This window comes from Ochlerotatus camptorhynchus, unplaced genomic scaffold (genome assembly GCF_037179485.1).
Source record: "Ochlerotatus camptorhynchus isolate MF236.1 unplaced genomic scaffold, CSIRO-AGI_Acam_v1.1 ptg000298l, whole genome shotgun sequence".
In the NCBI taxonomy this organism is placed as follows: domain Eukaryota; kingdom Metazoa; phylum Arthropoda; class Insecta; order Diptera; family Culicidae; genus Ochlerotatus; species Ochlerotatus camptorhynchus.
Window position 1 is genome coordinate 1,028,147 of NW_027040786.1, and position 26,786 is coordinate 1,054,932.

General features: G+C 39.4%; 3 protein-coding genes across 3 annotated transcripts; 2 read left to right on the forward strand and 1 right to left on the reverse strand.

The window, feature by feature from the left end:
• The first annotated feature begins 510 nt into the window (after positions 1–510).
• Positions 511–2,252, forward strand: LOC135706934 (uncharacterized). The gene is made up of 7 exons (XM_065228618.1): positions 511–538; positions 606–746; positions 806–904; positions 964–1,095; positions 1,270–1,494; positions 1,831–1,935; positions 1,998–2,252. The coding sequence occupies exons 1-7, from the start codon at positions 511–513 to the stop codon at positions 2,189–2,191; spliced, it is 924 nt and encodes a 307-aa protein (XP_065084690.1). The 3' UTR covers positions 2,192–2,252.
• Positions 2,253–2,718: 466 nt separating this feature from the next.
• Positions 2,719–4,187, forward strand: LOC135706936 (uncharacterized). Its single transcript, XM_065228619.1, has 3 exons — positions 2,719–3,067; positions 3,134–3,483; positions 4,176–4,187. The coding sequence occupies exons 1-3, from the start codon at positions 2,719–2,721 to the stop codon at positions 4,185–4,187; spliced, it is 711 nt and encodes a 236-aa protein (XP_065084691.1).
• Positions 4,188–16,212: 12,025 nt separating this feature from the next.
• LOC135706954 (uncharacterized) lies at positions 16,213–17,101 on the reverse strand. Its single transcript, XM_065228643.1, has 2 exons — positions 16,946–17,101; positions 16,213–16,889 (listed from the first exon to the last, which is right to left on the reverse strand). Exons 1-2 carry the CDS (start codon positions 17,013–17,015, stop codon positions 16,213–16,215), a joined length of 747 nt encoding a protein of 248 aa, XP_065084715.1. The 5' UTR covers positions 17,016–17,101.
• Positions 17,102–26,786: the final 9,685 nt, after the last annotated feature.

The following is a 26,786-nucleotide window of genomic DNA, read 5'->3' on the forward strand; positions in this document are numbered from 1 at the left end:
CATGGTGATGTTTTGATAGTAAAACATAAAATTTGCACATTGAAAAATCGACTTATGCCACACAACCATACAACAATACTACTTTGCGACATTGGTCGGTTTACCTGTAAAAAGACTTATGTAACGCTCATAACGTCTCATCGTTTTCGACAATTTTATGTCAAAACGTCTTATAAACGAAATTCGACTTAAGTCACCTGTCAAAATCAGAAGGTAAATAGAGATTGCTGAAGTGTGATTGTGTCTGTGATTTATTTTCATCAGGAAAATATTTTGCTATGGGAGCAATTTTCCTGATGAAAACATTGTGCATATACGTATACGCGACGTCGCTCAACATAGTTTGTGTACGATAAACTTCGGTAATCTCTATACTCTGGTCGATCCAATTAAAATGTCAATTTCCTCTTGCTGATGCAGCTACTCTTTGCCGTCATCCAGCTGAATAAATCCGCCACCGTGAAACGACACGGATCAATAGATTCAACTGTTTTTTGACCGTCAACAAGAATGGACGGTGATTCGTCAGCTCAGAAAGGTAAGCTTGACTGTGTTCTCTTGAATAATATATTATCTAGTTTTCAAATTCATTAAACCTATTTTAGTGCCGTTAAATCGTTCATTTGGAGCCGAGTTCAAGAAATTTCTATTGAAGCCTTCGTGCACAGTAGCACAAACCGGCATCCTCAGATCGGGTTCGCGGTCGGATGCTAGTTCTACGTTTTCTGATATCGAAATAAGAAATAGTAAGTTGGTTTTCATACCCTTTTTAATATGTAAGTTAATGTTAATGCACCTATTTTAGGTACCAATGCTGGATCATTTGGTTCGGAGATCGTCCCCAGAGCGGGTTCCCGGTTGGATGCAAACCGTTCTGTGATTTCTGCTATCGAAACAGGAAATGGTAAGTTGATTTTCATACCCTTTTTAATATTTTAGTTAATGTTATTGCTCCTATTTTAGTTCCCAATACCGGTTCATTTGATTCGAAGATCATCCCGAAATCGTGTTCCCGGCTGGATTACAACCGTTCAATAACCGGACTCGAAGAAAACATCAATAAGGATCATTCTAATGCACAGTCTGTTCAAAAGGGTAAGTGTTGATACTTTTATATTACATTTTGTGCTTAACCCATGTCATGCTTTAAAAGAGGAGAGCGGTTTCACATTCTTTGAAGAAAAAAGTACCGTCAAGTCGCCATTCACCGTGCCTAAACTTTCCTCAATTTCTCGTAACAAATCATCCTAATCATACATTTTTTTTTAGCGTCGTTGAACTATCCATTCAGTTCGGAGTTTCATAAATCGCTGTCTAGTTCTACGCGCTCGGCATTCCAGGACTTGAGCAGCATTGAAACTCCAAAATCGCTGTCTAGCTCTACGCGCTCGGCATTCCAGGACTTGAGCAACATTGAAGCTCCAATGTCGAATTGGCCTGGTAAAACAATAGCTAATGAATTGAAACGATATGCAGGTCGCATTGTTGAAAAGGGTAAGAGTAGTGTTTCAATTACATTTATTATGTCGCGCTCTAAGGTGGGCGGGGGTGATAAAAGATGTGACAAGAAATGCACTAGGTATTGGAAAAAACGTGGGTGTTAAATATTTTCTCAATTTCGCGTGGCATAATTAATGCATAGTCTCTATCTCGGCCTCTGTACCCCGTTCAAAGTACAGCCTATATGCGATATATGTAGAGTATCTTGATACCAATCGTCATCCATATCATTTCCAGCGAAAGTTACGTGATATAGGTTGTTGTGTGAACGGGGTATAAGATAAATACAGTATTGCATATTAAATTTGAATCTGACTAAAACATTTCCAGTGTCGAGTGGTTCATTCAAACCAAAACTTGAAAAATCCAGGTTATCCTCTATTAAACCTGCATTGAGGAATCTCAGTAGGGTTAACACTGAATCTGGTCGGAAAGGTAATTTTTTTTTTTTTTACATTACTAATATCTGGCAGAATATCTAATGTAGCCAATTTCAGTGTCGTTCGATGGTTTGTTTACGTCAGAACCCGACAAATCCTTGTCAGTATCTACGCGCTCGGCAAGAGTACGTTCGCAGAACTTTGAAATGCGTCATGGATCCAATTCTCGTCGCCTTGCCTTGCCTGGAGAGAAAATCGTGAAATATTCGATATCACAGCCGGCCTTCAAAGTACGGAGAGGTAATTATTAACACTCTCCTTTTTATTATTAGAACCACATTAATTAATTAAACATATTTCAGCGCTGTTCACTACCAACAAAAGTACAGTTGGTTCAACACCTAAACATGTTGACCATGATAATTTTTTGTCTGCAAGCTTAGATGTTTCCTTCAACCAAATCGTCACATCAACGCCGAAACACTTGCCGAAACCGTATATGGCTCCTATCGATTACTCAATTAAATCGTCCACTGAAGCAATGGACCTATCAATAAATAATTCAAGCCCAAAAGCACTATGTTTGGTACTACCAACTCTGCACAACACACCACAGCAAGTACAAACCTATATATCTCCGATAGACTTGCGTTTAATCAAAGCCAGCCCTGTTTTGCCGAACGCACCGGAATGCACACGGAACCGAGAATCATCAAATCTTTCAAATGTTCACGGAAATCTTCAAAATTATATCTCTGAAGAGCAATATCCTTCGGAAAACAATGATGGGCGGAATGATGTCCGCAATCATGCACTTTGCTCTAAAAACAATGAAGAGATGTACGGCGCTCTCGAAAATCAAAACTTTGAATTGCCCATCGCTTTGGAACACAAAGTGATGCATGTTGACAACAACGAGATGCATAGTGATGATGAAAATGTTTGCTCTAAAACAAGCTCCGATGATCCTGATTGGAATCCTGACAACAACACTTTCGATACTAATGAGAGTGCGGATGGTGATCCTACATTGCTCAATGATTTGACTATATATGAATATTTTCAAAACTATAACACAATTGTCAGTGATAATGAACTTGACGATGACTCGGATGGTGAGGTAGACAAGGCACGTAAACGCTTGGCTGACAACAAAGATATTCATTTGCCACCAAAGCGATTGCGAAGTAAGTGGAAATGATTTGATTTAAATGTATGCGTATGAGTAAAAAAATATTAATTTGTAATTTCAGGCGAACCGATACAAAATGATATACAAATGGACAAATTAACTGGAAATATAAGTATTCAGGCGGTAGAGAACATGGAAAAAGAAACTGTTCAAATGAAAGTTTCTAAGACTCGACTCAGAAACTTAAATAAGTGTCAAAAAGAGAAAGGCCTCGAGTATACTCGGCAGGACGGTAGGATCGTTCCCGCCCGAATGATTAAGCCTTCTTGCAAATGCAAGCTTAATTGCGGCAGAAAATACCCGGACACTATTCGAGCGCAGCTTTTGAGAAACCTACTCAAGCTGAAAACATCAGGTCAAAACCAATTCATTGCAAGTCACATGTCAGTAAAAAAAACTGATCGTCCAAAGGTAATTTCCACTAGATTTTGTTTTGAAATACCTATTTCTATTTGAAACATGAAATTTAATCTTGGTAACAGGTGCAACAATTAATTCATTATGATTCGACATTTGGTTCTAGATACATGACCAAATACAGTCAAGGTTAATAGGGACCGAATACACGTAGCATATGGGATTTGGAGCTAATTTGGGGCCAATTTTGATTGTGGGGAAACCTAGAGATGACTTCCTGATGTCTTTTGGAAAATTGATTAGCGGATTTTTAGCCACTCTTAGGCAAAGTTTAGCTTTTAGTAGGGCACCAGCTGGTCTTCCGGAAGATCCGGAACAACCGTAGAATTTATCAATTAATGAAACTGGTCCTAGAGCTCCGCGGATTTTTCGAAACCATTTATAGAATATCTTATTAGAATTAATTCAGAGTTTTAACCGGAATATAGATCCTTGGAGCCACGGGGTAACCCTCCGGAAGATCCGCAACAACCACAAAAATAGTCAATTCGTGAAACTGGGCCTAGAGTTCCACGGTTTCTTTTTTTGAAACAAGATATAAATGTCCCATTAGAATGCACCCCGATTTTTAACCGGAATATGAACCTTAAGGGAGGATACTTTGGAAGATCCGGAACAACCGTAAAAGTGATCAATTCGAGAATTTGGTCCTAGAATTCCGCGTTTTTTTCCGAAACCATTTATAGATGTCGCATTAGAATGACTTCCGGGTTTGACTGCAAATAAGGACGCTGAGTGCCACGAGGTGACCCGAGAAGTGACCCACCCCATCCAGAACAACCGTAAAAGAAGTCTACTCGTGAAACTGGTCCTAGCGCTCCATGGTTTTTCGAAACCACTTATAGATGTCTCATCAGAATTAATTTGAATCCTGATGAATGTGGGCGTCTTAGTGGAATACCTGTATAATGAGAGAGAGAAGGATTAGTAATTTCCATTAAATTCCACTACCTTATTTGCTTATCCTTGACAGATACGCGTATTTCGTCTACAATGTGCAGACTTCTTCAGTGTCTTGTACTAATACTCGAGTTTTACTACAAGACACTAATACTCGAGTATTAGTACAAGACACTGAAGAAGTCTGCACATTGTAGACGAAATACGCGTATCTGTCAAGGATAAGCAAATAAGGTAGTGGAATTAAATGGAAATTACTAATCCTTCTCTCTCTCATTATATTAATTTGAAATTTAGACCGGAATATGGACCATGGGAGCCATAGAACAACCTTAAAGTTGGCAATTCATGAAACTGCATCTAGAGTTCCTCGGTTTTTCGAAACCACTTATAAATGTCTCATTACAATGAATTCGATGTTTATACCGGAATATGGACCCTGGTTGTGACGGGAAGATCCTCCAGACGATCCAGATCCAATACAACCGTAAATATTGTCCATTTGTGAAACTGGACCTAGAGCTCTGTGTTTGTTTAGACATTTATGGGCCATGCATTAATTATGTCACGCCTAATTGAGGAAAATTTAACCCCCCCTCCCCTCCCACTTTTGTCACGTTTTTCCTATACCTAATGCATTGCTTGTCACTATAGATGACTCATTAGAATAAATTCAGAGATTTGACTTAGGATTTGACCAGAATATGGACCAGATGATCTGAAACAACCAAGTGTTCTTTATCCAAGATCCTGACTGTCAGTGGGTGCAGAACAAGTAACCAACTTATTTGGGTCAATTTTTATAAGTTCCTTCCCAGTTGCCTTGTTGTTCTCTTCGGAGTTGGTATGTCTTATTCGTCCACCGTAGCGATAAAGCCGTTTCTCCTGCTCGCTTGGCTCTCTGCCTCTGAGAAATTCAGGTGTTCATCGTAGTGCTGCTTTCACCTTTTAACCACCTCAAAATACCTCCATCTTTATTCCTACACCTGAAATCGGAAATGGTCGGGACAAAAGTGGCATTATTTTTAACGTTGCTCGTAATCATAACAAAATTTATTTTGTTTGAATCTATCTCCCGTTGAATTTATTGATTGTCATGTCGATCAGAAATTTTGTTGAGGAAATATGACCTACACACCCTATACAGTAAACTTACTGCTACGTCTCCTTCTATAGATGCTGACAGGGCTGAAAAAAATCACTAAAATTCATCAAAGTTCACTTTGGATGAAACATTCATTTCATAGTGAATGCAGATGATTTTTTCAACCCTGGATGCTATACAACACAACATAACGTATTTTTAATATCATTTAAAGGTGGTCAATTCACGACGTGCGTATTCTAGAGAATACTATTTGCCTGCGGTCGAAGGACCAGTCAAGGTCTGCAAAGACATATTCATGGCAACTTTGGACATTCGTGACAGGAAAATTCGTACAATCGCTGCAAAAAAAATCGCCGGTGCTGGTATATCTGCTGACGATGGTAGGTTGAAGAATGGATCACGCTTGACCGTCAGTACAGAGCATATGCAATATATTAAAACACATATATTATCATTCCCGGCTTATACGAGCCACTACGGTCGCGCACGATCTGATCGTCTTTATCTATCAAGTGATCTCAATGTGGCAAAGATGCATCAATTGTATCAGGAAAAGTGTTCCAGCGATGGCTATGTACCAGTGGCCTACAACACATATAGAATTATATTTAGTTCTATGAATCTGTCTTTTCGCAAGCCAAAACAGGACACGTGTGATCTTTGCGATAAACTGCGCATTGAAATTAAATTGAAAACGGATGAAATTGAGAAACAGGAGATAGAAAACAAACTGGAAGAACATCAACAGGCTGCTCAACGGGTCTACGAGGAGAAGAGATGTGACATACGACGATCGAAGACCGATTCCACGGTTCGAGTTGTGTCTTTTGACTTACAAAAGCAGCTTCCAACACCCCACCTAACATCAGGTAGAGTGTATTATAGCAGACAACTTTACACATTGAACCTCACTATGTTCGCGAGTTGCCTGGGAGAAAATGCTGCTTTTTGTTATTTGTGGGACGAAACAAAGGCCCGCAGAGGGTCGCAGGAAGTCGGATCCTGCCTTATAAAGGATTTGACATCAGTGCCATCTTGTATAAATCATGTAATCTACTACAGCGACCGATGTGGTGGTCAAAACATGAACAAAAACATCGTGTTTTTGTTCAGCTTTTTTGCCGAATTGTTTGGCGAGCGTGGCCGATCCATTACTATTGAACATAAGTTCATGTGCACTGGACATTCGCATATGGAGGTGGACACAATCCATGCAGCCATTGAACGATCAAAGAAGAAAACGTCCATAGACATAGAAACGCCTCGTGACTGGGCTATTTTCATAGCTTCAGTTAGACGGTCCATACCTTTCAATGTTATCGAAATGGATCAAGTGGAGTTCAAATCAATAAAAGATTTATCTAGCCGTTATAGAATTCCTCGGCGAACTGTAGCTGGAGACAGTGTAAAATTCAAACAGATAATGGTATTTAAGTACTCCACTGACCATCCTAGAGTCGTTCTATTCAAGTATGACTTATCTGAGGAGCAATATCATTCAATGGAGCTGACAACGCAGGAGAATCACCGTAATGCTGAAGATTTTGTACTAAGTCCAATCGAAACACAGCCAATACCGCTTCCGGCAGCAAAACTGGCAGATCTAAGAAATTTAATGCCGTACATCAAACAAAAACGCTACTATTCTGCTTTTTTGACAGGCCTTCAGGAGCCTAAGCGAGGAAGAAAACAGAAAATCGGCATTGAAGATCATTTTGATTCGGATTTATATGACTTTGAAAGCGATGCCGAAAACTGATGTTAGCGTTAAGTTACTACAACAGTACATACCTAGTTGCTTGTTGAAATCTAGTAAATAAAAGAAATGCGATAAAAATGTATACAACGTCATTCATTTTATATTTCTCGTTATTTTCACAAAGAATGTTAAGGAAACACTTTATATATTATCAGTACAGTTGAAGCCCGGAATAACCTGCTAGCGTTCGGTCTGCCTCGTTCGGTCTGTTGAACATAGTGTCGAGAGTAGTGCGCTATAATCGCACAATGACGCGCTAACGGACCTCGAAAAGCCAAGTCAGTTAAGGCACAATATCACTTTCTTTTTCTTTTCCCTTTTCTAATGTCCATTGGTCTCCTTCTTTCAAATTCTTTTTTGCCGGTGGAGGCATTTCCGGAACAACCTCATCCAACCCCAGCAACGCGTTCTTAAACTACTCGTCCAAGTGGATCTCAATATTTTCCTTAATCGCGTTTTTGCTATTTTTCGGTTCGTGCCGGTTTCAGTTTTGACAAATCCGGTTTCGAAGAAGTTTTCTTCGTCGCAATCAACTACACGATGTTCATGGTTCTGCGAAACATAAATAGGAATGCCAACAGTCTCGCTAGCACATGCTTAAACTTTCTTGAGGTCCTAAAAGAAATGTTTCAACAAATTGTTCCATGGCAAAGTTCGCGTTGGAGGAATAAATATTTTTCTAGTTATAAACTAATAAAAAATAAGAAAAACGCTAAATTGAGAACGTCCAATCCGATTCAAGTTTGAGTCCATGCAATTTCCGAAATGTGTGGATAGCCATCTAGATACTAAGCTGACTACCAACTGGAGCACCATGAAAAACGCCTTGCTCAACATATCCCAGAAGTGAAGTGGTTCAATTTCCAAAACATCTTTTCCAACGCACATAGAAGCCCGATCCAAAGACACCAATTAGGTGCAGCATATCATCGGTACTATCTGAAAATAGATGTTTTTAATTAGGTCTAGGTTTTTAGCCAGAAAAAACTGCAACATACCGTACACAGAAAAAAAAGTTGTTACTTCCAAACAGCCATTTGATGTAATATTGTATCTGCTTTATTAATTATTTCATTACATCATTATTTGATACAACAGCTTGAATTACGTTGGTCGATATTACATTTTTTTTGCTGTGTACGAAATTCCCAGCATAACATCGAATCTTCAACAGGATCCTGGTTTTATGTTGTGAACAGTTGAACGGCTGACACCACTGATGGTCTATCTCACCAAAAGATCTATATCAACCGAACCATTTTCAGTCTCCGTGGCATGAATCAGAACGATCTAGGGGTAGATTCAATTGAATCTACAAAAGGAACATCACAAGCAGCATCTTACGATGTGTACAAAGGTCCCTGATGGATATTTACTGGTTCACTGCACAAAAACACATAAAACAGTTACACAACAGTTGTCGCTTGAAGGAAACACAAAATAAAACAAAAATGAGCATAATTTTTATGCTAAAATTCTTTTGACGTAAGTAACATTTATTTTTTTTGTGTTTAGCGAATCGACGAAACCAACATGACGTAAGCAACATGACAGCTTACAAAATAACGTAACCCACTCAACGTAAGTAACATGTCAGTTTATAAAACAGCGTAACGCCTAGACGAAAGTAACGTGCAACCTATCATAGTGACTTATGAAAAGGTCGTATGCGCGTTTGGTGAACCAATACGTCGAATAATCTTATTTTTTACAAAACTCATATTATGATCAAACTTAATTTGAATATTTACCACAGCGATGCAAAAAAATAGCACAAATTATCGTTTAGAAGTATTTAGTTAATATAAAATTGATTTCTTTTTAAATAGGAATAAAAATTAGTTCTAAAATCATCGGAGCCGATTTTCTCAAGTGAGTTGAAATGTTACTTACGACCTAATGAAAATTTGCTCTTGAATTTCATATGTCAGACGGTTTGTCAAGGGTGCACGACGTTAGGCATACGGTCGTTAGGCATACGGACGTTAGGCATACGTACGTTAGGCATACGGACGTTAGGCATAATGTACGATAGGCATAATGGACGTTGGGCATAAAGGACGTTAGGCATAATGGACGTTAGGCATAATCTACCGGATGAATTCCAGAAGGATGATAATGGAGACCGTCTATTGATTGCTGACTTCGGTGACAATAATGAAAGAGCCTTAAATTTTGGAACTCATGAACGACGTCTTGGACAGGCAAAGTATTCCCTAATAAAAATAACCATAAACGAACGATAACCCAAATCATTGAACTATTCCACAAATGGTTTGGATGATACCCAGAACACGTCGTTAAGCAAATTAACCATACAATTTTTATTAGGGTTGGGTTACAGATGGTACGTTTGCACAGTTTGTTTCGGCAACTCGTCACTGTTCATGGAAGTATCGCTCCTTTACATCAGCAGACGGTTCCGCTAGTTTTCATTCTGATGACAACAAAATCAGAATCGTTGTATCGAAAAGTATGGCAGGAAATCCTGGAAGCAGCAGGTATGTTTTTTTGTTGTTGAATGAAAAACCACAGAATTCACCATTCTTGATTTCATGAGCTGTTCTTTGGCATCATATTTTATTCAACCTTGGCTGTTTTTTTGTTATTGAATGAAAAATCACAGAATTCACCATTCTTTATTTCATGAGCTGTTCTTTGAGGAAAACCTTTTCTTCTTTGACTTTTGCAATATGTGTGTAAGAATATATTACAACAAATGTGTGATTTTTTTATTTCTAGATGCGATTGATTTCAAGATATAGTTCAAAACTAAGCTGAGTTTTCATTGTAAGATTACTTAACCACTATCGCTACTAATCATGGATCTAAGTAAATATGTAGATACGTCACTTATGATATGATAAATAATGGATTCCAAACTGTGCTTATTAAATAAACTATGTTTGTTTAACTTGTATCATTTTTTATTCAACGCTAAGCCTAATTTAAGCATTGTTTACAGGTTTACAGGTTAAGCAGGTTTCTAGAGTTGCACAGCAGCAAGGTATTTTATGCCTAACGTCCATTATGCCTAACGTCCATTATGCCTAACGTATATTATGCCTAACGTCCATTATACCTAATGACTTTATGCCTAACGTCCATTATGCCTAACGTCCGTATACCTAACGTCCGTATGCCGAACGTATTTATGCCTATGGGGTACACTCGTTTGTCAAATGCATTTATCGTGGTGCATCTGCTTTTTTGTTATAATTTCGATACTGTACAATTTAACTGACAATTGTTTCAGCTAGCGGGCTTTCCGTTAAAAAAATTTCAGTTAAAGGTCCCACACGAATTGCCGGTGAAAAAGTGACGTCATTTGACATTGGGCGCTGGAAAACTGATCGTTCGCGGACCGCTCCGCCCAAGTAACGATTGCAATTTTTTTGCGGCGACTGACTACCCAACAAACATTGAATGTTTAATAAGAGCTTATTCAGGCAAAAATAAGCTACTTCAGCTAAAATATGGCTTATTCAGCTGTTAATCAACTCAAATTGTTTGTTGGGTACGCGGTCACCCATGTTTTCATTTCGTTCGTGGAAGTCGTTTGTTTTTATCCGGGCCGCGAAATTGGCCTCCGATGGCCATCTTCGGGAGTGAATGGTCTTCCGACGGGACCAAAGACGGAACGTGTCAACCAGAACATTTATACTCAAGGTAACTAAATTACTTTTCAATTAAAACAAACAAACAATATAATTTGATTATTATTTTTTTTCCTTGATTTGTTTTCCGTCGATCTTGTTTTCCGTACTGAGCACCAATGCTACCGACGCCAGGACGGCAGCTCCCACACCTGGATCCTACCTATCGACCCATCAACTCATGAACCGCGGACCAACGGCTTCACTTCCCTTCCGAAGGAAGGCGTGATCAGAGATGTTGATAATTTTTGTAAATATTTTCTTTCAGCTGGCTGCTTTCTACTATTCTGGTTCTACGGAGCTGGAGCTAGAAATTTGGATATGGAATCAAGGTATGAATCCACGATAGTAATTTTAATGTGGCCGCCGCGAAATTGGCCTCCGATGGCCATCTCCAGGAGTGACGCGTTTTTCGGGGTTAAACCTAATAAAATCTAATCAGTTACTAGATACTTCCCCCACGGCACCCGTGATAGGCCTGAACCTGAATGATGAGGTATCACCAGGAATATCGTCTGATTTTGGGTAATTTGTAAGTTTGTATGTTATTATTGTTAGTTTAAGATATGTAAATGAAAAAAAAAATCAAATATTTTAGTTATAAGAATTATTGTTGTATGAATATATAAGAGATTTTTAAATAAAGTCATGTGAAGGGTTCAACATTATTTACTTTTTATTATTAAAATTGCAGAAAGAAAGAAAATGGTGGTTCACAAACTACAGCCGCCGGGTAGCGCGCCGGGGCAGCGGGGGGCGGACAAAGAGTGACCAAAGCGGCTTAAACGATCAGTCTTTTGACAGGTATCGTTTTCGCCTCACGCGCTCAAATGTTGCAAATATGCGCGCCAGCGAAGCGGGGGCGCACAAAGGGCAACCAAATGCGCCACGGGGGCGCTCGGCCCAAGTCCACCCAGTCCGCCAGGCGGTCCGTGGACGCGCTGCTGGTGACTCGCCCGCTGTATGTGGGGTCTTTCACAAGGGCGTCATGATAATTTTCACGGTTTGCCAAAGGTAGCAAACACTCACTATGACACTGTTTAGTCCAATATAAATCAGATAACTTATATAACTTATATAACTTATAAAGTCTGAGCTCTGTTTCGGAAATTTTCCAGATCGTCTACTTAAAAAGTTCTATAAATATTCCTGATAGGACTTCGGCATATGAGAACCATTTCCGTCATATGCGTCAAAAACAATGAAGATAAGCTGCTATATCCAACATTCATGCAACAAATTATTTGCACACGTTCTTAATTGGCAATCTAACGATAGCATAAAGCACCACTTGTGGCAAATCGGAGAACTAGAAAACTGATGATGGGTATCATAATTTTGCACGGCGAGGTATGAGAGAATAGGCGAATCCAATAGAAACTAAGCGATCGTTTCAGTCTCTGGTGGTGAATAAGGGAACCATCAAAAGAGTGATGATGGCTGAAATTTTCGCCGTGTAGCATAGGAAGAGGAAAATGTTTTTACCTTTTCTGATTAATTTATCCATCGCAGGTGCTTGTAATCATCAGTCACATGGAATATTTTGTTTTCTGTATCGATTTTGCAGTGATCCGGCTGGTGCTTTCACATATTTTTGTTAAGAAAAGTGAAGATTTATGAAACTACCACAGCGGTTATGATGTTCCGGATTTCTAATGTGGTGTTATTTGAGCTGTAAATCCGTTCAAATATGTGAAAATGATTAAATAAGATCCCTCCCGATGGAAATATGCAAGATACGCATAACAATATGTGTTAATTTGAGATGTAAAAAAATTTAATTTTGATGTAAACAAACGGTTTGGTTGACGTTTCCTCTTATAATCGCCTAGCGCACTCTACATTGGCGGTGCTTAGAAACAGCCTATATTAAAAACGCTTTTATTTAACAAATAAAGAATTTTCTCTACATTTGGTTGTGCATACGAGGTTAGAAAAGTTTGAATCTAAAGATCTAAACGAAAACTAAGAAAAAAATAAAAATTTAAAATTATACGTCTATAAGATAGCTTTTGAGGTTTCTTCCTCCGTAGCAGCTTCACAGCAAAAAAATAATTTTGATATCACATCAAAGTGGATGCACTTCAATCGTATCAAAAATATGGTGTCATATTACTTGCCAAAAAGGACAAAATTTTCATTAATACAGTGCATGAACTGACGTTACACCACAGAGAACAGACATGGAGGCTCGAACAAAATTTCTCTAAAAACTCGAGTAAAGATTCCTATTCGACTTAAGCGCCACTAACGGTGACTTCCCCACTTAAAAACCCTCTTGGACAACATGATGGCGCTGGCGTTGCACAAATTACACTAGACACTAAATGCTAGTAGCGTCAAGTGGCGATTTTCAACAGAAAATTTATCGATACTAGCGCCAAATTGGTCGAAAGTGGAAAATTTATAGAGAAAATCAGGAGATGCTAACACCACGTAACGGCGACGTTCCCACTTATTTTACACAAGTTTCTGACCGAACTTGAACGTCTGTTCTCTGTGGTTACACTGCTTTTACTGCATTTGTTTATTTTTGTAGCCATAAAAATTACATGAGATTTTCGACATGATTGAAGTGCATCCTCTTAGATGTAATATTAAAATTTATTTTTTACTGTGTTTGAAAAAAATGACAAATATTTTTTTCGGATAATAAATGCTTTTCAAGATTTCTTTCCTATACCTCAACGTGCAAAATTTTGAGACCATCATCATTTTTTAATTCCTTCTATTCGCCACGAACGCTATCGTTAGCAGGGGTTTGACATATAGTTGAATACACGTACTCAACATCAAAACAACAAAACATATCATGGTACCGCTGACAACGTTGCAGATGTTCGGTACGAAGCAAACTTAAGGTGTTTCGCTGTGAGATCCTTATTCTCGTTACCACTTCGAATCTTTAAGAGCACAAATATCAGCTTCTACGACACGTGCAACATTAAAACTGTTACTCCATGTTTGATGCACTGCAGTAGTCATGAAGTAGGAATTTAAGGTGAAATGTAGCACTGATTTCCGAGATTTGTGTAATGGAAATTTCGAAGTGGATCTGCATGTATAGCCTACATGGTGGCCATTTCACAGCAAAAAATAAATTTTAATATTACATCCAAGAGGATGCACTTCAATCATGTCGAAAATCTAATGCAATTTTTATGGCCACAAAAATAAACAAATGCAGTAAAAGTAGTGTAATGTCAGTTCATGCACTGTATTAATGATAATTTTGTCCTTTTTAGCAAGTAATATTACACCATATTTTTTACACGATTGAAGTGCATCCACTTTGATGTGATATCAAAATTAATTTTTTGCTGTGTTTGTGGACTCTACAAGGAATCACCTTAAGCGATATGACAGTCATATCCATCCCCTGATCGTTAGATCACCAATTAATAATTGCAGTAGGCTGCGCGTCCGATCAAACATGACGTTGATTTTTTTCTCTGAGTTTTTTTTTATGCTTATTTGGTTATTAATCCGGTTAACATTTTCAAAGATGGCCAAGAACGCGATTATCCGTTTCAAAAGGAATCAAACCATCTATGCAGAAGAAGCCCTGCGAGAACTGCATCCCATCCCCACGGGATACTGGCTGTACTGACTGTGATTTGCCGCTGACATACGGTTTCGAAAAAGAAGAGGAACCTTTATTGGAACGAAGATATTCCATTTTTCGTCGTATTCGCGTCAAGAAATTGCAAGTTACTGGACCTGATACTTGGCTACCTTCACTCGGATCCACCAATCGAGTCTAAGGGAATCGAAGGATTTGTTGACTGGACGAGGGTTTGTGGATTTGCCAGTCCCTTGTCACGTGATTACAGACCAGATGGCCGTTTTGTCCAAAGGTCTTCAATGAAACTGATTCACCCTGCTGCAAAAAACCATCAGGCATAACTTTACAACCTGTAAAGTATCTGCAGACATTGGTAATCCTTGCACTGATGGTGGTACGCCTTTCACATCACATCACATCACGAGCTAAATTAAGAATGCAGTTATAAAAATTCTACGGCGGTTTCGGAAGACTGATTTAAAGGGGGTATGCCAAGTTATGCCGAAATAGTAACGCACATCAGGTTTAGACAATTTTCCACTTTGGATTTAAAATATTGTTCAGATTTTTTGGATTTGCATTCCATCTTAATAAATAGTGAATTTGTTTTTTATCCAGGACAGAACCAGGTCCAAGCCAGTGCGAAACCGAACTTTTTGTCAGTGAAAACCTGAACCTGGGGTATGTTTTAAAAACAAACGATCAAACGTTTGTCAGAAAACAGACAGACACAATCTTGATCCCCGATCCAGGTTGGAACTGAATCAAAAACAAATCCGGCATTAGGCAATCTTCATGACCTTCCAAAAAATTAGGGAATCATATTTCAATGTTTTCCAAATAACTGAAAATTCCAACATAACTACATAACCAATCCAGTTCGCCACCGACGCATCGACAACGATGCCGAAGCGGGTATTCCTACAGCTTCCCCATGCCTTCAGGGGCAGAGTCACACTCCGTCGACGATGCGTTATTGCGTTTTCCCCGTCGTCGTCATCATCATGTGATCATCAGCGCTAAAAAGACAAACAATCGCGTTCCGACTACCGATACGAGCACTGCGTCGTCATGCTGTCGAAGCTGCCGCCGCCATTGTTTCAAGGGTAAATATTGGAATGTAGCAAAAATAACAAACTACTTGAATACGCCAAAGCTGACTTTCACGTGAAAAACGAACTAATAGGTACCTACCTAGTGAGAGTAGCAAAAGGGGGAAATGTTGGTTGGTGCTTCTTCTACATTGGCTGATGGCTGGCCGGGGGATGGGGCGAACGTCTGATCGAAATCCCAATTACGCGCACGTTTCAGCAAATCGAAACAGGGGTTGGCCGTACTATTTTAATATTAATTTGAAAAATATCATTTTTATTACCCGCCTGTGTTTGTTATACCTCCTCCTACACTCCCTTCCATAAATAGAGAAGTAGCAATGAACGACAACACAAATGGCAAACCTGGTGAGCGTGTTTAGAAATAATTTGGCAGGGAAAAAAGTAATTAACATTCAAGTGCTGGACAAACACAAACAGTAGCAAATAGCGAAGGAAATATTGTCTATTTGCCGTCAGTGGTCGAATTCGTAAACAGTTCGGTTTAGTTTTCGTGCATCGATAGCGCACGAATGGTTATTGTATTTCTGATTGATGTAACATCAACAGTTGATTGGTAGAATATAGCTAAATATCAATTAAATATAAACTTTTGCAAGTTCTAGTTATTATAAAAAAAAAAACTATTCAAATCGAACCTTTTTCCGTTCAATTTCCTTGGTCAAGAACGATGGTCTTTTTAGAATAGATTTCACTTCGCTGTCTCTTACTATGCCTACCGGATCCTTATCCCTGCCTTCGAAAGTTCTGATTTCTGCTCCGGTGTCCTCCAAGCAGCTAACGGAATTATTAAGTGTCTCCTGCAATCGTCGAACAGTATCCTCATCGGGGATCAACTCTCGTTCTGCGTTGTTTAGTTCGACTTCCTTCTGTTTGAGTTTTTCAATTTCCTCTTCGATCTCTGCCATCTTCAAAGAATGTAGATCCTCATCTGGGTCATAAACTATGTCCAAGTTTTTCGAACTCTTCGCAACCGGACTGTCATCAGCGTTCGCGGCACGTTTCAGCTGAATCAGACAACGATCCATTGAGAAATGTTTGGCAAAATGGGAGGAGAAATCGCAAAACTCCTCTCGATCTCGCCAAATGCTTAGTTTGGCATCGCGCATTTGACTGTATTTATCGGCAAGTTGGACTTCTTGCTTCCTGTACAGTTGCTTCCAACTTTCGAATTGCAGTTCCACCATAGATTCCTGGGCTTTCATCGAGTAGTACTGTTTGAGGTTATGTTCGTAGTCGGTACGATGTTCCTCTAGCTTTTGGGTGCTTTCGTCCAGCAACTGCTGCAAGCGTGTGACTTCTGTGGAATATGGAGAAATCCATTATTTGATTCTATACTCATCTATCGAAGATTACCCTCATTGTTGGAAGATTCAGCATCCATGTTAACTGACAGGTTTTTCGTTTGTTCCGACGGTAAACACATCACGGTCACGTCGAATTCCCAACACGTGCTTTGAACGATCAACTTTATGAACGGAAGAAAGCACAGCTCACTTGATAGAAATACAACTGAATTCGCGAACGGAAACGAACAAAATGAACAGGTAGGGGAAATTCTTCTCTACCCGATTGTGTTTTAGGTTTGCGAATGTAGGTTTCGGTTCGCGAGAAAATGGCCTTACAAGGTTTGTTTACAAAATGGAGATGAGGCCTTTCAATGGTTGGTCTTATATTCTAATACAGCTACAGTCAACTCTCCATTTCTTGTTGTTATATATCTCAGTATTTCTTCTTATCTCCCCTCTAGGTTCCAATACAGTTTGTACTTTATTGGTGGTAAGCTATAACTCGGATTATCTTTTAATACCGAGTTTATTGGGTTGATCTGAAAAACGTTTTCTAAGTGTCGTGTTGATTAACTCTTATGTCGACATCGAAACAGTTAAACATGTTTGATGGGATAATACCGGTTGGATTTTACCACAATCTTGATAGAGCGAATATCTCGATCATTGATATGTCGGGTACAAAATATATCTCCATGTATCGATGAAAAATCTAGTTTACTTTTCTTTTTCTTTTTTTAAAGTATACAATCGAGTTTTGTTTTGGATACGGAATAAACAAATAGATCCAATTTCAGTCCTACTAAGCACAATCCGCGCTTTACCTCTCTTTTTTGAACGGGTTTGATCAAAAAATGGAATATTTCTGTCAAAGATGACTTCTAAATTTATGCACCTTTCCATACGTACCGTTGAATAGGATAAAGAGTCACAAATTGTTGAGATATTGTTTAAAATCTAATTCTTTTTTTTTTGTCTCTTTATTCAGGAGATTTTTAGTCGCAGGTAGAAAATCTAATACTGCTTCTTGATTCTAAATTCGTTCTACAAGTTTCAATTCCGTCCTAACGCATTGGAACACCATTAGATTTTCTTCGTCCTACGGATAAACGTAGAAAAAGGGGATTCGCTAGGAGTGCTTCTTTTGTTTTGAAAACAATGAACGTAAATCCAGAACAACATGTGAAAAGGGCAAACAAGCTTTTTGTAAACAAACCTTATTATGCCCTTTTCTCGCCACCCATATGACACGAACGGAAACCTTTAACATCACCGGGTAGGGGACACTTTCCCCTTCCCGATGATATTGCTGGTTTGCGTGGGCGACCCTCGGTTGGCGAGAAAAGGGCCTAAATCGCAACTCTCCTGACCGACGCATAGCTTGATATAAAGAGAGAGAATGCTCTTTTAGTATAAAAATGGTTTATACGTGACATAGCATAAAATAGAAATATACCTGAAATGCATACGTACGATTTATTCAGAATGCTTTTATGGCTTCTTTTTTAGTGCGTGATCTTAATTTTTGTTTACATATAAAATAAAAGCTAGTTATGAAGAATAGTTTATTCATTGTGACTATGGCATGACCAGACACTCCCGGGTAACTAGCTCAATAGCATGAGACCCCTGAACTGTGTCGCAGGGCCGGCATGTTACTGGGTATTCGGAGGGGCTACGCGGACAAAGTATGAAACACAGGAAGATTCACATTTTCTAACACTTTTATTTGCCCTTTTCTGTGGCGTGTGGGTGTGGGTTTTCACATATATGTGGCGTGTATGCGATGGTTTAAAATGTTACGGTACTCACTGTTGCAGCAGATTCTTCTTCGGCGTCGCGACGCTGGCGTTGGCCCACACGGCTGCTCCTGCACTACCGTGTGGCCGGAAACTTGCGGCGCGGGCTGCAGACAGTGTTGTTGTCGCTTTGGGAGAATGGCGGATCTGGTGGCGTTCATCAGCCACATACGGCTCAGCAGGCGTTGCTGGCTCGTTTGGCTGGCAGGCGTCTTCCGTCGTTGACTAAATCTGCTGACCGTGGCATGGCCACCTTGGTCGAGCCGAGACGGGACCCTCCTTGGCAATTAAGGCCACCGGCCTGAGGGAATCGTCCCTGACGGACGATCGAGGATCATTTACTATTAGGCTCGGAAGCCATCTTGACTTCCGAGCCGAGCCGTGTAAAACCGTTTTGCTTACGATACGAGGTGTACATTAGGGTGCTTCATTCTGAAAAAAGTGATGAATTTCTGATGGGCCACCCTCCAGTTCGATTCATAGCCCCAAAATATGAACCTGTGCAAAAATTGGTAAAGATTGATGAAGGTTTAGAGGTCGCGCCAATGATTTGAAATTTGTATGGGAATTACTATGGAAGAATTTAAAAAATCGCTTATATCGCTATAACTTTGCTTCTACTTGTCCAAATGTCGAAAAAATTTAGTATGTTATTGCTATGGCAATAAACAAAAAGCCTACAGTTGCTACGCTCAGTTTTGCAGCGTATCAAGAATTATAAAAATGTGAAAAAATGGCAAAATAGGGTAAATTGACAGATGAATATGTACAAGGCAACAACGCCAATTTCATCGCAACAACAACAGGCTTGTTGATCATTGTCATGACAACCACATATTTTTTTTTTTTTCAACGTTTGGACAACTACAACCAAAGTTAGAGCAATGTAAACGAAAATCAATAATTTCCCATACTAATTCACCAAAATCTCCATACAAAATCCAAATCATTGGCGCGACCTCTAAACCTTCATCAATCTTTACCATTTTTTGCACAGGTTCATATTTTGGGGCTATGAATCGAACTGGAGGGTGGCCTATCAAAAATTCATCACTTTTTTCAAAATGAAACACCCTAGTGTACATGTTGTACAAAAGCACAAGAAGTCCTGAACGGAGGTAGGCTTTCCAGCCCAAACCCCACAAGGGGGGGGGGGGGGGTTGTGTTATATATGCACTACACTTCACAATACCGGTCTACACGGAGGCCTGATTACTACTGCCAATTAGAAGGTTTTTTTCTTTTACAACATGGCCACTCGCATGCCTTTTGCCGATCATTCTCCATTTTTAGCTTAATTGTCCTCCCTTTAGTATCGTTCGAGTGTTTTTGCAGCGGTACTAGCCCTCTCGCTCCTGTGTGTTGCCTTCTGTCTTTTAAATTAAAATACGTGAATTTTCCAAACAACAACAACTCATACAAACGAAAATCCACGGATTGTAACCAACTGGTTACATCATAACATAACAGTTTCTTTAGAGTGAACCAATAAACTAATCAATCACAACTCCCAGCACAGATTGACGAATCTACAGAAATTCCACCACGGCCTGGCCTGAACGTAGCTTGAGATCCTTGTTGAGATCAATACCAAGGGAAGATGTAAAGGTTCTGTTACACGGTGAACTTCAATATGTTCTCGCCTTCTACCGTGGAGCTAAGGACTGCGAGGTGCATTAATCGTGGATGCGTTGGACCTACGAAATCAAAAAATCATCTCAATTACCTTACCACAACAGACACTCATTCATAAAACTTACCGAAACCTATCAGAGATAAACTTCTGCTGATGCTTAATAGAAATCTTGTTTGTCCTGAACATTCTGGACCGAATAGCACAACTTCCATGTGTCACGCTTCGAATAGAGCCGTCAGTCGAAAAAAAACTTTTCTCCATATCCCACCATATGCAAATAGGCTCGAATAAGATCTATCCCACTGTCCATCTCGGTGAAGCTGGGATACATGGCCACCAATGCGCTCATGCTCCGGTTAGATTCCGGATCACTTTGTTGCCGGTTACGTTGCTGTTGCTAGTTGACTTGTTATATTTTTTCTCTGATTTCGGACGAGTTTGGCACTTGGTATATACACAGAATAAATTCTCCGTCTTTATTAGGTTTTGCACCGTCGGGGTTAACCTCAATCTGATGACAGTTTAGTGGTACTGTTTACGTGGACTTAGCCGATTTTTTGTTGGGTGGATTTTCTCGATAATTTTTCAGACTGCAGTGAGATGTACACAGCATTTCTGCAATGTTCACGAGCAATATCCTTGCAACGCGCTGTTCCTCGACAATTTTCAAGTTAAAATTCAGAAACTTTAGAAATTTTTTTTTTCGAAAAAACGACTAAGTGCTTGTAAACAGTACCACTGAACTGTCAAAAAGGTTCAGCCGTTTAACACTGAGTTCATTTGTGACGTCACGCTGCAGAACCTAATTCGGACTTAGCAAATTTTAATCGGAATAATGTATATATATTGGTTAATCGTAGAATGCTTAAAATTTATTCTTGTTTCGTTTTGTAATTTTTTTTAGTGTACCTCGCACAAATAAAGCCCTACAGTAAAAGTATGGACGACTGTCACCACAAAACTGAAAAAAAGCTGTTCCAATCGAGCAAAGCAGTGCATTTTAACGGTTCGATTGGAACAACTTTTGACAGACGTCCATACTTTTACCACAAACGAAGTGACAGACGACTAACTGGCGAAGAAATCAATTAAAATAATGTGGTTCGCTGTAATAGAATTTTCTTAGAAGCTTGTGTCATCAGCCACCAGATGGGCTAGTATTTTTGTTTTGATTTGAACATAGTTGATTTTGTGTGCAATATGATCTTTGACAGTGTGCAAAGAGTGTATCATTTTGTTATTTTTTTATGCATTTCAGTTTAGAGTAGAGTGAAAGAGATAGAACCAAAACATTCTAGTACATTTAGTGTTGCCATGTTGTACAATCCAGTAGTAGTGGTGTTGCCATGTGGTACACTGAAAAATTGCAATAGCAGGTGCGTCACCAAAGTTTTCGAGCCGCTCCGTCTGTCACTTCGTTTGTGCTTTTACTGTAGGGCTTTACGCATAACTGGTTCCAAACGTAAACAAGCCATAAGAAACCTACAGGGTTTGTTTACGTTTGGAACCAATTTCATACAAGAATGATCAGTAGGCTGATTTGACAGCACATTCACCCCAGGAACCTATACGTGGACGTTGAAGGAATTCCTGCAATCCGAACTGATCATGCCGTAAGAAATCAGCGAAGAATTGGAGAGTGTTGCTTTCGATTTTGGACAAGAATCCCAAAACTCGGATCACCATCAAGGAGCTACTGGAGACGGAATGGATGACGCAGGAAATCAATTCGTCATAGTTCAATTTATCCAAAATCACCTCCTGCGAACCTTCTATATCTTCTCCAGCCAGACGGGACTGTCAACGTCACCGCACTGCCTTTCGATGGTGAAGATGACCATGAGCATGCCCACATGGATGAGCATTTCCAGCCCAAAACGCAAACCGGTTGGACATGAGTGTTTCCGATTTGAATGAAACATTTCTCACGTGTTCGCTGCTACTAATGGTTGCATTTTTCATTTAAATATGATTTTTTCCTCCAGAGTAACTTTTAAAAAGGGCGTATTAAAAAATGGATTATTTTTTTTTTTCAAAAAATCGTAACTTGAAAACTATTGATCTTATCAAAATGGCATATGAGAAGAAGTTTTAGGTAGTTAAATTATCTTTGCGGAAAATATGATACTTTCATGGACCCCGACGAGATGCTGGGTAGTGGTAGTGGATCCTGTAACAGAGCTGTGCGAATCATTTAGGGAAAGATATTTTATTTAATCTGCTTCCATTTGTACTTACTTAGTGGTGCCGGTGGTGTAGTGGTAAGCGTGATTACCTCTCACCCCAGCAGGCCTGGGTTCAATCCCAGTCGGCGTCGCGCCGGGATTTTCTGAGGCAAGACAAGCCACCGAGGATGACCTTGAAACGAGGAAAAAATTGGTTAGGTAGGGGAAAGGTAGGTAATGTCGGCCTACATGTCCCTAATTTGGGCCCATCGCTAAAAGTCTGCTATTTATCAATTTTATCTAGATGAACGCGTCATTAGGACGGTACTAATAGATATTTTTGGTCGCTATTGAAAATTTAGTCGATTGCTGAATTTATGTATGGGCCCAAATTAGGGACATGTAGGCCAACATTACCATTTCCCCTAGTTATTTTTTTTATCTACGTGACTCCTAATCTTTTATTCACTGTTCTCTAATTTGAAGTGGTTAAGACCTAAGGGAAGAGGTGACAATACGGGGGCGAAAATGAACCACTTTTCTGTCAAACGTGAACCAGCTCCTGATTGGACGATTTCATGTGCGTAAGATAGAGATAGAGATAGATAGAGATAGAGATAGAGATATAAATAAAAGAGGAAGAAGCCAATTGTCACCTCTTCCTCTTAGGTTAAGACTAGGATTATGATGCATGGTCATGATCGGTGTTATTGCTTGATTTTGTTGCGAATGAATCCGTTTTTGACTGACAAAGGGGGCACCCTTGCAGGGTGTTCCTACTCTCTGAAGGGTTTAAAGATCGGGACCTTACAATTACCTTACCTTACGCGATAAAGACAAGAATGACAACTGTATCACTAACATTTAGGCTCTAAAAAATTTAATTTACATCAATTACCGTGCTTCGGAATTTCGATTTGCAAATCCGGTCTCAACAATCCAAAAGTTACTAGCTATTGGGGCAGACCAATGAAACAACAGCTTCTCTGTTCTTGTTCTTACTTTCTGCACACGATACCTCTACACAATTCAAGAGTTTATTGCATTCTAAATCTTGTATCCCGATCAACAAATCATTCGTTGTTGTTTCCTATTTACCTTTCACCATACATCCCACACCACTATCAGTTTGCGTCCCATCTTCGACCATCCAAACATCCCATTCATTGACGGCAGGCAAATCTTTACAAATCCTTTAACGATGCCATTAATCACTGTCGGATCTCTCTCATCGTACATACATATATATCTTGTTGCCCCGGATTGCACTTCAAATGTGGCATGTAATCGCTTTTGTTGACATCGTTGTACTTGGGTGTTAAATGAATTTAAATGCGTTTAAGCAGTAGGTACGTACGTATAGAGATGTCCTGCTGTTGTGTCTGATCTGGTGATAGGTACATAGCTTGGCCGTTGAGCAAAAATCAGACATTTTGAATACTAAACTGCCTTCAGCTGTCGCCTTGTCGTGTTTGATGTTGAGAAACCAGCATGGTGGAAGCATGACTGCAGTTTGTAACATATTTTCAGCGGAGCCAAACGCAAGGCTGATTCAGTCGTTGCGTTGAAATTGTACTACATTTTACAGGAAGGGGACAGGCCACTTCAGTGGAGAACAATGGCACGTAGTGGAAAAAAAAAATCCTCGATTTTCAAGTGCGCTAATCTCGATTTTCAATCGGCTTTCTAGCTGCGCGCTCGAATAACGAATGGGTCGGACTTATTGTGCAGAGAGAAAAAAAAATCAGTCAGCAGCATGTGGACCATTACGTACTATATGAGTTAAGTGGGCTGCAGAAGCGAGTGGAGTTTTTCCTCCCCTTCGACTGGTCACAAATCGACAGCTGGTCTGTTAGGAAATGGTATTTCTTTTTGTTCTCCTAAATTTATGGGAAATATGGTCGAAATTACGCGGAGAAGCCGTTTGGGGTCAATCTGTTTCGTTTTGATTTTGGAAAAGGTTGCGAATTGGATCAACTGGAACGCAGCTTGTTGTTGGGGAAAATCCTTAATGATCTGGCTACAAAATATGCATATCTCATGCAAGCTTATCATCTACAAGTATCCGTTAAAAAAACATACAAAGAACTACTGGTGTCGAGTGGGAGTGCGGGAGGTGCTCCCGACATCAACGCATCAAAAACCGACTTTTCAGTTTCAACGTAAAATTTTGCATGCGAAATACCATCAAAATCTGCAGGACTTCATATTCAGATGCCTGCGGTATATAATTCATGTTTGATGGCCTCATAATTGAACCTCGAATACTGAGCTGTACAAACGTTGATGACATTATAACTCGATGACAACAGACATTCGAGAAGGTAACCTTAGTAAGATTACCTTCTCAAATGTCTATTGTTACCGACTTCTAAAATAAAAATATAATCACTGCGCGTCTCTAAAACCATTTTAATAGTTGAATTGTACTTACTCTGAAACAAAATTTATTTGATAAGGCTCAAACGAATTAACTTTACAGAACCGTCACTATATTACAATACATCTTAAAACTATAGTTAAAAGATACAACACAATAAACACTTTAACTTCCGCTATCCAAAAAGCCTCCCCCGTCAGAACTGGAGCCTTCCAGTGGTTTCATTGTACGGCAGTTACGCCATCCAGAGCGCTTCCATTGCAGCAATGGACGCAAAATGTGGTCAGCACTCATACACTTATCACTAAACGGTTGCTTTCCAAAGTCGACGACGCATCGTCCGAAAGAACTGCTGATGAGAAACAACTGCTGATGAGAAACAATGAGGAGGACCACACAATGGTTGCTGCCCTAGAAAACAGACGATCGCGTCGCATACATCGAGAGTGACGTGCTTTTGTCGACAGCCTAGTGAACGCTGCACTACGTTTTTTTCATCAGGAAAAAAAAAACTTCATAGCGGAAAATTTTCCTGATGAAAAAAAATCACTGACCTAATCACACTTTAGTAATCTCTATTGTGTGGTCTTCCTCATTGTTTTTCATCAGCAGTTTTTTCGGTCGATGCATCGTCGACTTGGGAAAGCAACCGTTTCGTGATGAGTGTGTGAGTGCTGACCACGTTTTGCGTCCATTACAATGGAAGCACTCTGCCCCCCGTTAGCGATACTGCCATACAATGAAACCACTGGAAACTAAAGAGCCTAAATTTATAAAGAGGCGACATGTCAAAATTGGAACAATCGATTGTCTGTCAAAGTCATAGGAAAAGTCATTCCAATCGAGCAGACAGGTCAAATTGATAAGATGTCTCTTTATAAATTCAGGCTCTTTACTGGAAACGGCTCCCGTTCTAATGGAGGGGACTTATTTTATAGCGGAAGATAAACTGTTTATTGTATTGTACCTTTTGACTATAGCAAAGATGAATACTAAGATGAAACCACAGACAAACAGACATAACACATTGAATATTTTTCACTGTAAAACATCGTCGCTAAACATTACCGCCATCTGTTGAATACACTGTGGTGGGTAGTACGCTGAACAGATGGCGCTAGTGTGTAAACGTCAAATGCAAGGGAATTGAGTATGCGCGCCACAGGTGGCGGTGCTACCAACTACGATACTTTTAAATGGACCGTTAAATGCTTGTTCGATAAAAAACTTGCGAGAGTTATGTCTGTTTGTCTGTGATGAAACGGTCGGAAGAAAAACTTTCAATTTTAGTGTCCTCTTTCACGGTCCCTTTCATCCAATGAATACCCCCAGTATGCAAGGTAATTTTGTGGTTTTGCTGCCCCCTCGGTACAGATGAAATTTTGGGCGCTTTTTTATCAACACAATCACACCAAAATCAGAGATGTCCCATTTTTTTGATTATTCGATTAACAACTAATCGATTATTTTTTGTTCGCTGTGCTGTCATTTTTCCACCAATGAGAGTGCAAAACTTGTTTGAAACGATCGGTGATGATCCTCTGCAGAAGTAAATGCTTATATCGGCATGATATAACTGATTACAAATATTTTACTGTTTGGTTCGTTAATCGATTAATCGATTATTCGAATGAAAATCGGCCATCACTAGATGAAAGTGAAACGTCATTTCAAATATAAGGACCGTACATAAATAATGATACAATTTGAAAGGGACCGGGGCTAATCACAAATTACGTCCCCACGGTAACTGAAATAAACACGAGTGTTCACCGGTTGACTATAGTTTTAAGATATATTGTATAGTAAACAAGAATCCTCGGCTCTGTTAAGTTATTTCGCTTGAAGTTTATTATATAAATTAATGACAACAAAAATAAATTAATTTTGAAGGACACTCTACAAAAACTACAATTTTAAATTAGACA

Bases quoted from the DNA above. Each gene is read 5' to 3' on its own strand.
- LOC135706934 (XM_065228618.1), top strand. From the start codon at position 511: ATGGACGGTGATTCGTCAGCTCAGAAAG. The intron at 747-805 runs GTAAGTTGGTTT...CACCTATTTTAG, and splicing joins TGATATCGAAATAAGAAATA to GTACCAATGCTGGATCATTT. The intron at 905-963 runs GTAAGTTGATTT...CTCCTATTTTAG, and splicing joins TGCTATCGAAACAGGAAATG to TTCCCAATACCGGTTCATTT.
- LOC135706936 (XM_065228619.1), top strand. From the start codon at position 2,719: ATGTACGGCGCTCTCGAAAATCAAAACTTTGAATTGCCCATCGCTTTG. The intron at 3,068-3,133 runs GTAAGTGGAAAT...TTGTAATTTCAG, and splicing joins GCCACCAAAGCGATTGCGAA to GCGAACCGATACAAAATGAT.
- LOC135706954 (XM_065228643.1), bottom strand. From the start codon at position 17,015: ATGTGTTTACCGTCGGAACAAACGAAAAACCTGTCAGTTAACATGGAT. The intron at 16,890-16,945 runs GTAATCTTCGAT...CATATTCCACAG, and splicing joins TGAATCTTCCAACAATGAGG to AAGTCACACGCTTGCAGCAG.